Genomic DNA, 15,206 nt, shown 5'->3' on the forward strand with positions numbered 1-15,206 from the left:
AGTTTAAATTATCTTTGTTCAAAAACAGCTTTTTTTGTTATCTTTTTTGTGTTCATTTCCTTGCTTTCGCATTTTCTTCCTTTGTCTTTTCCAATACCTCAGTATCTTCTAATTGTATCCATCCAGTAACAGGTCATCACATTCTAGAAGTTATTGCATTAGGGTTCACAGGCCTGTCCTTGAATGAACAATGAAGACAAAGCCATGATGAACATACCTAGTGCCAGTTTACTAAAGGCATCCCCGAGAAGCATATAAATAAGCTTTAAGTGGTTGGGCTCATGAACCATGGCTTGTACCCTTATTGATGGTGCTTGCTGTGGCTTCTGCTACCAATTCAAGTGTTGCTGATCCTTCAGTGCAGGGGAGAGGAACCATATTTCAGTCACAGGGTAATACGTAAGTCTCATTGGTACTCAGGATCCTAAAACCGCATTAGCCACAGAGATTGGAGTATTTACCTGTTCCTTGCCTCCTACTTCCAACCATAATTTACACGTTTTTAAGATATAAATAACAACTGTTAACCATGTAATTTTCCTCACATTTGCTTTCTGCCTACATTTATACAACCAGTACAGCTGGTGGCAAAGATTTTCTAGCACAACATGTTTTTATCCTGGCCAGAAAAGAACAAAGATTAAAGAAATATCTGGTTTAGATATACAGGAGAAATGGTCAGTTCATCTTTTTTTTTTTATTAGACTTGTCTGCCTCTCTCCCTCCTGCTTGATTATTTCAGTTACTTCCTTACATTCCTTGAGTTTCTGCAATGGGCTGTTTGTGCCACCAAAGTGCCAACTGTTGCTTTGGATTCCAAGAACTTTCCAGTTTCCTCCCTCCCTCCTTCCCTTCCCTCCTTCCTTCCTATCTTCTTCTGTCTTTCCAACCAAAGATCAGCATTCACATGATGCTTGAAAGAAAATCTTTTACTACTGAATGCTATATTTTAGTTAAATGCATAGAGCCACACAACCGTTCTTCATTCAGAACATCAGGAATAGCTGAATGAAAGGAAAAATACTGAGCATTCAGCTACTTCCTGATTTTGATATTGACTGTTGTGTAATTCTGTGTAATTTGATAGCTCCATTGTAAGCTGGGAAAGAAAACCTACAGATTGATGGGATTCCATAACCACAGTGTCCTCCTTTGAGGCTCACCACATCATTGTCTTTCTTCTCTCTATTGGATTTAATATTTAAAGTGAAATTAACAGGAAACAGAGAGAGAGAGAGAGAGAGAGAGATCAGTATAGAGGTTATCACAGAACAAGCACAGAGAAGTCATGTGCACTGTGTCATAGTCTCACTTCTCTTCGTCCTGTGGTCATCCTTTCCACTGCTATAGGAGCTTATTTAAAATAATTATGCCTAATGTTTAATTTCAATGTTCACCGTGTTAGTGCATGGGTTGTGTGCTATATCCATTGAGAATTTACTTCTATGTCAGCTTCAGACGTCTTTAGGAATACCCACAACATTTTTCTTGACTACTGCTTTCTTTTCTACTTATGACCTTTACTTTGTTACATTTTCTGTTCTTCCACTACCTCCATGTATTAGTCCACATTTTTTCATGTCCTGAGCAATTGTGTTGTAGAGGTTAACTAAAAGAACACATTTTTAGTAAAAGACTTTTATAGAAAGTCTTTTGTGTATGTGAAATAGCAGCAAATGCCAAGTAATAACTCTAGGAGACACTGCTGACTTTCTCCCTTGAGACTTCATTGTTTCACGTTGTAAATCTGGAAAGCAACTGAGAAGTAGACTAAAGAAATCTCATATTGGTAGGATCTATAAAGTCCTTTTTAATACAAAACTTTATGTATCGTAGTACATTTCTATTTAACTCTATTGAAGTTTGCTGGGTAAATAGTTAATCTAATCAGTACTGCATTAAATGTCAAATTTTACATATAATCTTGGAAAATTTTTAAAAAGTACATCACATTACCTTTTTCTTTTTAGAATTAGTAGTAAAGAAGCCTGACCAGTTTCTTGAGATTTCAAGTCCATTTTTGAATTATAGAATGACTCCATTTACAATCCCAACAGAAACGTAAGTATAGAACATTCTTTCCCATGAATTCATCTTGTTAACAGATGAAGCATTTTGTGATTTGTGCAGTTAAAAATGTATCCCTTGGTGACAAATGTATTAAAGTTTGTGTCAATGCACTGATCATAGGAAAATAAAATTTTTAGGTACTATTTCACAGTAATAAACAGTTAAGATAAATTTTGAATTGTTCGAAACGAGGCCTAAATATGTCTGGCTTTATAGTTTTGGCTTCTGCTTCAGAACAACACAGTATTTTGTTATACTTTAAACATTAGCACTGGGGAATGTTTCTGGTTATTACCTGATAATTAAATCACAAGATCAAATGATTGTCATAAAAACCTGGGAGATGAAGTCTGTCACTCTTAGAGGAGAAAAAAAGAGCTAACTAAATACAACAGCAAAGACAATGAAGAAGAAAAAGGAGGAAGGGGAGGAAGAATCCAAATCTACTAATATTTGAATGTGACAATAGGGGTAGAAATAAAAATTATCATCCTGGGTCTAACGTTTTTAATGAGTTCATAGTGGTGAAAAGGAAGTCCACAGATAGCAATAATGAGAAGGAATAGTGGGTGATACGATTATTACCACTAAAAGTGTGGTGATTTGTTATGAAGCAATTGACAACTAACACATGAATATATACATAATCAAGGATTATCAAATCTATTCTTTAAACTTGTGCAGTTAAATGTACTTCAATAATCCCTCAATAAAGTTGTAAAATATAAAAATAAATACTAGTATTTAAAATGGTTTAAAAAATAGGGATTCTAGAATCAAGGAGTGTAATAACTGAAATTTTAGAATTCAGTGGATGTGTTTAATCACAGATAAGATACAGCAAAAAAAAGACAATTAGCAAAGTGGAAAATAAGTCAAAAGATAATATCCAGACTGAAGTATGGAGACCAAAAAAAAAAAAAATGAGGAAAAGTATAATAAAAGACATGTAAGAAAAGTTGAAAAAGACCAACATACTTGCAAGTGGGTCTCAGAAGTAGAGGAGAGTTTGGGGATAATCATGAAATAAAAATATAATGGCCAAAATTATCCCAAAAGTTAAAAAAAATCAAGTCAAGATTCAGCAAGTTCTGAAAAAAAGTCAAGTAATGTAAATGCGGAGAAAACTGCAGCTAGATAATCATAGTAAAACCATAGACAAACATAATACAATAATATATAGATATAAAGCAAAAGAAATACTGCAAAAAAATCAGCATGGATAAATTTCACACACAAAAATATTAGACCAAAGTAATCTGGTATAAAAAGTATACAGTTTAGTTTTAATTATTCTATTAATATAGATTTTAAAAAGAAAAGAAAAAGCAACATATGGTGTTGGAAGTCTTGATAGTGGTTACCTGTGGCGAGGAGTGCTAGCTGTGATTGGGAAGCATGTCTGGCAGGGCTTGTGGAGTGCTGGTAATATTAATATCTCTTGATCTGAATCTGAATATCTCTTGATCTGATATGGCCATATTTACTTGGTGATTTTTCAGCAAGTTTTACATTTATGATGTGTATACTTTTTTGAATTTTTTTTTAAACTTTACTAGAACGTCGTTAAAACTTTTGAACGGCTGACAGGTCACAAATATAATGACAATTAGATGTGTTTCATCCTCCTCTTGGATATATTAAAATCCACGATAAGAATATAAGCTGATGGGGCTTCCCTGGTGGCGCAGTGGTTGAGAATCTGCCTGCTAATGCAGGGGACACGGGTTCGAGCCCTGGTCTGGGAGGATCCCACATGCCGCGGAGCAACTGTGAGCCTGTGAGCCACAACTGCTGAGCCTGTGCTCCTCAGCAAGAGAGGCCACAATAGTGAGAGGCCCGCGCACCGCGATGAATAGTGGCCCCTGCTTGCCACAACTAGAGAAAACCCTCGCACAGAAACAAAGACCCAACACAGCAAAAATAAATTAATTAATTAATAAACTCCTACCCCCAACATCTTAAAAAAAAAAAAGAATATAAGCTGATGAATAAAAGCAATCAAAATTTAGATCAGAATTCTGTTCATTGTACTGTCCTACTTTTAGAGCTTCTTTACATCATAGCCTGTTAATTTAAATTTTATGGACACTAGTTAAGTTGAAAATATTAGAAACATTATTCAAATGTTTGAACTTAAGGCTCCTGCAGTTCTATGCATCAACGATTAAACACTGAAAAGTGGGTGAAGAGGGACCCCCTAGGCAGCACTAGTAGACAAACATGGCATTTAGCCATGTCAAGCTTTATAAACAAAAAAAACAATTTGCTGCTTCTTTGGTTTTAAAAATTTGTTCTGTTATGTATTTGCAAATCTAGTTTTCCTCAAACTTTTATTTTAACTTATAAAAAATCTTATTTTATACATAAATTATTAATTTCTATAAAAGTTTTAAATAAATTTAGTTAGCTGAATTTAAACATTTTAAATTGCATTTACAACAGTACTATATATTATTTTTGCTTTAAGTAATTCTTGAAAAGGCAAAAATCATCACAAAATCTTGACAATTATATAAATCATCATTAAAAGTTCAAATAATCAAAATGTTTTTTGGTAACCTTGGTTTTTCCTATGTACACTATTGGTTTTTACAAACCAAAATTTTCTTATACCTATAACTTAATTATAAACCTAAAATTAAATATAAAGCTACACATTTTATAGCCTAATTTGTTGGATTATGTAACATGCTACACTTCTTTCACCTGTTACAAATACAAAATACCACATAAAGACAATTTTCTTAAACGTAACATAAAAATACTAATGCTTTATACTTTTTCCAATTAATTTTATAGTTAGTGTTATCCACTAAGATGATGATTTTACCATATTCCAAATAATTTTTGATTATCTCTTAGCTTACTGAGATTGCATATTACTCAAATATTTTGCGGATTGTATGAACCAGAGCTGCATACCACCAGGACAAATTTTCTTAGGATTCAAACTGTCACACGCAGGCTTCTAGAATCCCTATGCCAAGAGAGACCACAAATGCGTTGGTTTCATAACCTGAACTTCCGACGTTGACTCTCTTACTTAATTTTCGTATGCTTTCTTTCAGCGTTTTTACCTAATTAAGTTGCATGAAATTCTTTAACCCAGGTCTAGGTGACTTCAACACTTGATTGGATTCAATCAAGTGATTGGATTCAGTGAACTAATCTATCCACTGCTTGAACCTGTTATGAATTCCCTAGTATATCCATTTTATCTGGCAGAGCCCAAAGCAGAAATATGTGAATGGCATTTCCTTGCACCTGACTGCTGGACAGTCAGAGTTCTCAGGTCAGCATAAGAGCAAAGCCGTTTTTTTGGCGAGCCTTGGATTATGAGTGCTACACAATTGCCTTTCCTTGGAACACTGTCACTGTAGTAACAACATGCCCCGTTTGCCCAGTCCTGGCTCCTGGCCTTGTTTTAGAGAATCAGAGCCTCACAGATATGTTTGTGCTACCCTCTAGTGGCAGTTTCAGAGACACTTAGCTTGAGGTGAACCAAGTTTTACAGAACACTAGCAAGGAAAAATCCAAAAGTATGGGAAGTTCTGTATACATGAAATTTAATTTTATCTTTGAAACACCTAATATATTTGTACTATAACAAATATCTTTTTATTGTACCCATAAACTTCTAGCTGTGGCAACACTGATTTGGGGTCATGTCAGCAATAACTTGAAAGAAAATACTGTACACTTGGGTAGCTAGTATAAATATCACAGTTGTAAGGGCTCAACATGCATCATTAAATTTTTGACTCCAAGCCCTATTTCACTGCTACATTACTCTGATACTTAATTAAATCACTTCTAAATGCCAGGTTCCTATGTGTTCTGATCATCAACATTCAAAGATGGCCACCATAGCTTTAAAATAAATAGCATTCCAGAAAAGTTTTACACCATTGCAGTGACTGATAGAGGATATTGCTCCAGCAGTATATAGAGCAATTAAATATTTTTTAACATGAAGCAAAATAAATCACTGGTTGTAAAAGAATGAGAATGATAAAATGAAAAAAACCAGAACTTCCTATTGTTGAGCAAACATCACTATGCAACGGAATATTATTCAGCCATTCAAAAAGAAGGAAATCTTGCCATTTTTGTGACAACATAGATGGACCCTGAGGACATCTCAAGTGAAATAAGTCATACAGAGAAAGACAAATACCATATGATCCCACTTATACGTGGAATCTAAAAAAGACAGACAAGCAAACATACTCATAGATACAGAGTACAGGAGAACAGACTGATGACTGCCAGAGGCAAGGCATGGGGGTGGATGAAATGGGTGATGGGGGTCAAAAAGTACAAACTTCCAGTTGTAAAATAAATAAGTCCTGGGGCATAATGTGTAGCATGGTGACTATAGTTAATAATACTGTGTTGTATATTTGAAAGTTACTAAGAGAGTGGACGTTAAACGTTCTCATCACAAGGAAAAAAACTGTAACTGTGTGTGGTGACCTACGTTAACTAGAATAGTGGTGATCATTTTGCCATATATACAAATATTGACTCATTATGTTGTATACCTGAAACTAATATAATTTTATATGTCAAATATATCTCAATAAAAGCTGCAGTTATTTATTAGTAGCTTTAAACAAGAGATTAAGATAACAGAAGTTTTTTTCTTTTTTTTCCATTAGTCATTTTGTACGAACTTTGATTAAGAAAGGGGTGCTTCCAGGATCTGGTTTATCTTCCCTTACTGAAAATGATGAAACTACAACCTTTAGCCAGACAGACTTAAGTCAATTGACAAGAAATATGTCTCAGGTAACTATGTTACTCTTATTATTAGCCTGATTCTTAACTATAAAAAATTTTTTTCTTAAATTGTGAAATATATTATACATAAATGCATTTGAGCAGAATAAAGAATACTGAAACTAAACTTCTTACGTACCCATCTTCTAGATTAGAAAGTGGAATATTCATCTCTCATAGATGTCTCCTGTGTTCTCTTTTTTTGGGGGGTGTGCACTGCATGGCATGTGGGATCTTAATTCCCCAACCAGGGATTGAACCCGTGCCCCCTGCAGTGGAAGCACAGTCTTAAACACTGGACCACCAGGGAAGTTCCACATGTGTCTCTTCTGAATTGTGTCTCCTATCTGTCATACAAGGTCTGGTATTTGTCAACTCATGCTCTTCTAATTTTGTCAGTTATGTACACGTTTATGAACAATATATAGCTTGGTTTCATTGTCATCCTCATTTTATTTTTGTGGGCTCTTGTATTAATTCTTCTGGGATTTCTTAATGTTGCTTATGAGATTTGTCTCTTTTGCCACATGTTACAGTTCATTCACTTCACTGGCCAAAGATATTTAATACATAACTAGTCTACCATTTAAAAACATCTTTCACAGTGTTAATGGCTACATTCATTGCTTTTTGTTTCCTGCTATTGCAAGCAGTGGTACCATGACTCATCTTGACTGTCCCTGTACACACATGCAAGAGTTTCTGTAGTTCCAGGGTTTGTGAACTTTTCTGTGTTATGTCTCCCTTTGTCAATTTTCTAAAACACATGATGAATACAACTTATCTCTTTCTGCATATGAGCTGAGTATTGGCAACAGGGAACAGTGGAAAGCAGAACAGCTGTCTGGGTTAGCACCGTGTGAACATACAACTTCACGATTTGGTGGTTGAAGGTATACTAAAGGATAGCTCCCAGATAGTTGGGCAGTTCAGGTTACAAGAGTGTCTGTAGACAGGAAGATGTGACCACATGGAATCTGACAATGGGCCTAATAACTGCTGTAACTTCAAGCATATGTGACATTTTGGATTTTGTGACAACTCTAATATAATGTAAAATATTGTGATATCTTTCATGGATAAAGTCACAGTTATTGCCAATAACACTGTAGCTGCTCACCTGCATTGATAAATTGAAAACTGAAGAAAACTGAATGCTGAACTTCAGCTAAAGATGAAAATAATCTTTCAAGCAACCATGTTCATGGATTCCTAAAATCTAACCATGGGCCCCAGTGCATACTAGCCTAGGAAGCTCTGTTCTAGGATATGAATCTGGGAGCATCACTGATGGGTCATAGGACATTCACCTTTTAACCTTACAATAAAATGCACTGGATGAGAATTTTCTCTGCACCACATTCTGGCCAACCCATATATTGTCTGATGTTTCAACTTCTGTCAGTGTGGTAGGTGGGAAAGGGTTTTAATGCATAATATATTTGCATGTTCAAAAATAAAATTATAAGGCACACATCAAGAATTCTTGTTTCCATGTAAGTACTTCTCCCACTTTCACTGCTTTGCCCTCTGTAGGACACTTTCAGGGTGTCTTTATGTAAATGTAAAGAAACACACAATATTCCACCTTTTTCTACTCAAAACTTAATGAAATTTTTTAAAGTTTTTACTTAGTAAATACTGGAGATAATTTCACTATGCCTAAAGAGCATCTTTATTCTTAAAGTCACATACTCTTTCATTATGTGAATGAACCATAGTCGATTTCTACCAACCTCTATAAATGGTATAAGATACATTGGAGGGCAGAGAATCACACGCAGGTAAACACATTTTTTAGAATTAGTTGAAAAGGAGAGACTAACAGATGAGAAATCTTGCAAGAAGAATGAATAGACTTAAACATTGTTAAACTTTTTTTCTTAATTTCAAAGTATTGTATGCAATAGTTTTAAAGAGTCAAAAGTTACCAAAAAGATAATCATAAAATAACCAACCTGTATTACCCCTCCTCATTCTTTAGCCTTCCTCCCCAGAGTCAGTCACTTTTATTTAAGTGTTTCTTCTGCTATGTATCTCCATATTTCTAAGTAAAAGGCTTTATGAAGGCAGAGATCTTGATCTTTGTCATATACTGTTTCTCCCTCAGCACCTGCAAAGATGCCTAGCACGTGACAGACACTGTTACGTATTTGTTGAATGGCTGAATTCCGCTCTTTCTCCATCTATCAATTAAACATTATCTCTTGACCTCTTGATACAGAAGATAAGGATTTAGCACTCCTGTATTCGCTTACCATCCCATACCTCCACTTTCCTCTGTCTTCAAGATTTTTTCATTTCACAAGTTTTTGTCCAATCAGTACTCTAGCTGTGAGGCTGGATACCAGAGCAGACCCCGTTGAGATTTCTTGAGCTGTTACGTAATGCTTCTCACCTAATAGGGATGAAACTGTTGGGAAAGCTAAGAGTTCTACAAGCCGTAACAGCTGGAGCCCCAACGGTGGAAATGAAGGGCTCTGCATTGTGGCTTGATTGGCAGGATCTCTGACTGAGATGCCCACTGCCCCCCTGGGAGTCTCAGTGCCCCTTGTATATTTCCCAGGCCTCTCACAGGTCTGGCTCCTGGCTCGTAACTGGGACTGGCTGCATAACTTGTGGAATGAAAATGCAGGGCCCCTTGTTCAACAGTTATTAAGAATGTCAAGAGAGTGACAGCAGAGCATTAAAACAAACACAGGGCCCTTCTGAGCCCAGCGCCCTGAGTGATCATACACTCCTGAAGCCGGCCCTGCTCTATAAGCTTGCCTTCGACACACAATCTGGCTGATAGACCGCAGGCATTAGTGACGTGTGCCATTTCAGACCGAAGCACTTAATGAGTCTGCACGTGGCTTTGCAGCTCTCTGCTTCTCCCACAACCATCAGGAAACTGTGTATCCCGGTGGCAAGGCTACAAGATACAAGTTTCTAGATCCCTACATCACAACTGGGAAAGGAATCCCTTGAAAAGGAGCCCCCCAAAATGGGCTGAATATGAGGGAGAAGTTAACCCTATGTGTTAAGCCATTGAAATTTCAGGATTGGTTTGTTATCTCAGACTAGCCCAGCCTAATATAGTTCATGTTTTTAAACAGCAAAATTACCCTACCTTTGCCCTTAAGACAGATACAAATATTAGGGACAATAGGCCTGTTTTCAGACTTTTCTTAGGAATTAATATTTAGTGCAAGTCAGGCATTAATTATTTACCTGTTTCCTTTTCAACCTTCATCATTACTTCAAGCTGTAATAGAAGGATGGTAATAAAGAAAAGTATTCTTCCGTTAAAAAATATTCTAGCTGTGGAAGGATTTTTATTGGAGAGACAAATTTCTTTTCTTACACAACTTTTTGTACAAACCAATTACTTCATTTTTTTTCTATGACACATTAGGAAGCCTTCCCAAACACTCTTTTTTAAGAAAAAGGAACACCATTGAACAAATACCTTTAAACCCCATTTACCACACAAACACATCAGATAACTCTACCAATGCCACCTGTTTTCCTGGAGATATCACCCTCTGGAATCCTTTGCTCTCTTGCTCTTGTTCCAACTGGTGGAAACTTGCACCTGTCATCATTGGACTTTCTTTTCTCTCTCTCCTCTGATGGGTTTTCTAATTCTTGGAAACGATGCTCTCCTGCTACTTGATACCCTCATTTAGGTGGTGCACATCTTCTAGTACTCCCTGAGAAAAACTGCGTGGAAAGTGAAAATGATGAGGGGTTCGTATGCCTGCAGATGTCTGTATTCCACCCCCTCCCCTGGTTTATATTTTGGCGTGTTGTAGGATTCCAGTGTGGATGTTCTTTCTTTCAGAATTTTAACTCTGTTCCTTAACTTTTGTCTTTTACCTTCAACCATTGCTCTTAAGAATACAGATAACATTTTGATTCTTGATCTGTTCTGTATGACTCTTTTTTTCCCCCTCTGGGAATGTTTTAAGACATTCCTTCCATTCTTGGAATAAGAAAAATTTACAGTGATTGGCCGCGTAAATGAGTCTGTTTACATGAACTGTGCTAGGTACTCCATGAGCCCGTTCAACCTGGATACTCAAGTTTTTCAGTTCTGCAAAATTTTCTTATACTTTTTCCACAAGAATTTCCTTTTCTGAGAACAGTAATACTGAGTACATTCACACTGCTGTGCCGCTAACCTCCAGAAATCATTTCATCTACAAAACTAAAACTTTACACCCATTAAATCATTCTGCATTCCTGACCCTTTTCAGCCCCTTAAAACCGCCATTCTACTTTTTGTCTCTAGGATTCTGATTACTCTAGGTACCTCATATAAGTGAAATCATACAGTATTTGTATTTTTGTGGCTGGCTTACTTCACTTAGTAAAATGTCCTCACAGTTCATCCATGTTGTACCATGTGTCATAATTTCTTTCCTTTAAGGCTGAATAATATTCCATTGTGCATATACATATACCACCTTTTGTTTATCCATACATCCATCAATGGATACTTGGTGAATAATGCTGCTATGAACATGGGTGTATAAATGTTTCTTTGAGATGCTGCCTTCAGTTCTTTTGGGTATATACTCAGATGTGGAATTGTTGGATCATACGTTAATTCTATTTTTAGCTTTTTCAGGAACCACCATACTGTTTTCCATAGCAACTGCACCATTTTATATTCCCACAGAAAGTGCAAAAAGGTTCCAATTTCTCTACATCCTCACCACATAACAGTAACAATAACACTTGTCATTTTCTGTTTTTTTTCCTTTTTTCTTTAACAGTAGTCATCCCAGTGGCCGTGAGGGTAGTATCTCATTGCAGTTTTGATCTGTATTCCCCTAAGGATGAGTGATGTGGAGGACGTTTTCCATGTGCTTGTTGGCCATTTGTATATTTTCTTTGGACAAATGTCTATTCAAGTCCTTTACCCATTTTTAAATTGGGTTTGTTTATTTTATATTGTTTTTGTAGAAGTTCTTCATATATTCTTGATGTTAACCCTTTACTAGACATATGAGTTGCAAATAATTTCTCTCATTCCATAGGTTGCATTTTCACTCTGTTGATTATGTCCTTTGAATGACAGAAGATTATTTATGTAGCCCTATTTATTTTTACTTTTGCAGTCTGTGTTTTTATTGTCATATCTAAGAAACCAATGTCAAATCCAATGTCGTGAAGATTTTTACCTATGTTTTCTTTGAAAAGTTTTTTAGTTTTCGTCTCTGAGTCTTTTGTATCAACTTTACATCCAAACTTTCTATTGAATTTATTTCACTTTCCTATTTTTAGTTTCCAAGAACTGTCTCTTGTTCTTGATTGTATTTTTATAGTTTATTTGATAAATGAATATCTTCTTAACTTTCTGATATTACTAACTTAAAAATTTCTCCCTATATTATCATTTCTGATTCCCATGACTCTCCCTACCCACACCCATTAGTTTCTTTTATATGAGACTCTTTCCTCAATTATCTAGCAATTCTTTGTTGTACACATATATTTAAGGAATTTATGAAATTAAAGAGCTGCTGATTAGAAGAAGCTTTATGGCATGGATAGAGCTTGTCAACTGGAAGCTTTAATTTGAGATAATTGGGGGTAAATGAGCTTCATTTGGGGTGGGACTAGCTCCAAATATCAGATTCCCTGAGGATTTTCCCTGGCTCTGTTCAGTGTCTCAGGTTAAGGGTCCTCTAATCTCCCTGCTGGGGTGGAATGTGGTCATAAGGATTGTTATATCCTTATCCACCAGCAGGGCTCCTGAGAGTCTCGAAGTTCAGCGTGTGGATGTTCACTTAATTCCTCTCCTCTCTGTGTAGTAAACTTTCTTGCTTCCCACGGTATCTGTGAACCCAGATCTGGAGACTTTTCATTTAATTTCTCTACTTGAAGCAACTTCCAGTGTCCTATTTAAGCAGAAGAAGGATAGATGCTAAACCAGAAGGGATTAGGGAGAAGTGGGGATTTGTCTGTTCCTTATATAGACATTCAACCCATCCCTGTATTTTCAACCTGTATCTCATTCTGTCCTTCCCAGATGCCCGCTAATTGTTTCTGGGGTCCTAAGGTGTGGATGGGCTTGCTTCTCACCAGCACTTAGTATTCAGTTTTGTCTACTCTGTTGTCTTCTCCATACACTTTACATCATCCAAAATATCACCCATCAGTCTGTATAAATTTATACCATTTTATCTTTTATACTTATTTTAATTGTGTCCCAGAGATAACAGAGTTATACATGTGAAGCTTATTTTCCGTGTTAAAAATTTGAGAAAACATTTTTATAATTTGAAATAATCCTTAGGTTCCATACACTAATTATCAATCATAATCTCATTTTACTCAATCTGTATTAATTATAGGTGCCTCATACTAACTAGTATATCTACTCGGGGATATTACTGTTTTTATTTAACTTTTATTATAAGATTCAAATGTTTAATACACTCGTATCTTCTGTATTTTAATGTCACAAACTTAAACTCTCAGCCACATTCACATCTTTTGAATTTTAAGGTTAAAAACAAATTTCGTTTTGCTGTAGGTTTTAGTAAGTATTTGTAGAAATCTATTTCTTCAGTGTTTAAAAGACTGTATTAACTCTTTTAAAAACTGTGGTGCTTTAGAGAGCTGTAATGTTCTGTCGAATTTATAAATGGTTTCTTAGTGTGTTCCTTTCATTTCACAGGGTAATGCTGCTTCACAAGCTATACTCAGAAAAGGTAAATTAATAATCTTCTCGTGACTTTTTTTCACAGACATCAAAGCACAAAGGGGTCTCTGCTTCTTGACAGCTTTTTGCTCTCCCTCCTCCTGGCTCTCAGCAGCCTCCCTCCAGTGCTTCCTCTGATGTGTTGGGTCTAATCTGCTCTGGGCTAGAAAAATCAGATGATCTCACTTGTTAAATTCAAGCTTAAAGTCAAAATAAAAGACTATCTGATTAAAGTCCCATGAGTAAAGTTCTTGTGTCTTAATGCATGCATGTTATGATCAAAGCACTGAAACCATTGCAAATTCCTCAGATCCTAAATAAAGACTTGACCAAGGCTAAAATCCAAAAAAGTGTTATGTGGCGTGTGTGTATATAACGTTTTGGTTCAAGAAAAGTGTATGAGAACTTTATGCCATTTCTTGATAAACATAAAATAAGATTACGGAATCACTGACTGCAGGGCTTACAGAAATACATCAATCACAATAGATCTTTCAAGTTTTTGCTTCTCCTTCTGTTGTCTGCGTCAGCCCCTCTTACATGAATATGTCTGTTTATAGCAGATTTTAAATACATAAACCAGCTAACTTCTGTTATAACTTTAATCTGTAAAGAATGTGTGCACAAATTTATGAAAGTGATTTCAGAATTTCTGGACACACTGCATGTAAGTTATGATTAAATTCTCCTGAGGGTATGAAAATGGGTCTTTGTATGGACCTCTACAAATTTGAGGCCTGCATGTAAATTATTATCTCAGTAAATATTTTCTCAAAAATAGATTTTGATATGTGAGCTCTTCTCTACAATTTTTCATATCTTAATAATTTAATATTTAACAATTAGGTATGTTTGACATGGTTGTCTTCTGCTGTACACAGATGAACTACCAGACTATGGATTGAATGATGCAGCCCATCCAGCTGAAGGAATCAATCTGGAAAGAGATTTGGTCAGCCAGACAACAGCAACACAGGAAAAATCAAAGGAGGAACTTGCAACAGTAAATAATGGTGTTTCTAAAGAAATATGGTTAGATTTTGAAGACTTCTGTGTATGCTTTCAGTAAGTATAAATTTTTGTGTGCATTTACTACAGTGGGTATATAAGCTATACATTTTTAGCTTTCATTTAAAAGAGTTAAGCCAATATTAGTCTGGTGTTGATATAATATCAAACAAAACTATTAGAAGGATATTTACAATAGCCAGGTCATGGAAGCAACCTAAATGCCCATCGACAGACAAATGGATAAAGAAGATGTGGTACATATATACAATGGAATATTAATCAGCCATAAAAAGGAACAAAATTGGGTCATTTGTAGAGTTGTGGATGGACCTAGAGACTGTCATACAGAGTGAAGTAAGTCAGAAAGAGAAAAACAAATATCATATATTAATGCATATATGTGGAATCTAGAAAAATGGTACAGATGAACTGGTTTGCAAGACAGAAACAGAGACACAGATGTAGAGAACAAACGTATGGACACCAAGGGGGGATAGTGGGGGGGTAGGGGGATGAATTGGGAGATTGGGATTGACATATATACACTAATATGTATAAAATAGATAACTAATAAGAAAAAAAAATATTAGAAGGAAATATGGATGAGTTGATTGTCCAAATGAAACATGAATAGCCAAACCAG

The 15,206-nt window shown here is 35.7% G+C and overlaps 1 protein-coding gene across 1 annotated transcript in view; it reads left to right on the forward strand.

Moving 5' to 3' along the window:
• Positions 1-15,206, forward strand: part of ADGB (androglobin) — a 193,783-nt gene that overhangs the window by 101,106 nt on the left and 77,471 nt on the right. Inside the window, exons 12-15 of the mRNA XM_089922105.1 lie at positions 1,971-2,061; positions 6,735-6,864; positions 13,529-13,562; positions 14,434-14,617. Of these exons, the coding sequence (XP_089778231.1) occupies positions 1,971-2,061; positions 6,735-6,864; positions 13,529-13,562; positions 14,434-14,617 (439 nt within the window). The remainder of the gene's footprint in view (positions 1-1,970; positions 2,062-6,734; positions 6,865-13,528; positions 13,563-14,433; positions 14,618-15,206) is intronic.

This window comes from Delphinapterus leucas, chromosome 12, assembly GCF_059928025.1.
Source record: "Delphinapterus leucas isolate spDelLeu-1000000601 "Yukka" chromosome 12, BTC_Dleu_Yukka2, whole genome shotgun sequence".
NCBI classification, from domain to species: domain Eukaryota; kingdom Metazoa; phylum Chordata; class Mammalia; order Artiodactyla; family Monodontidae; genus Delphinapterus; species Delphinapterus leucas.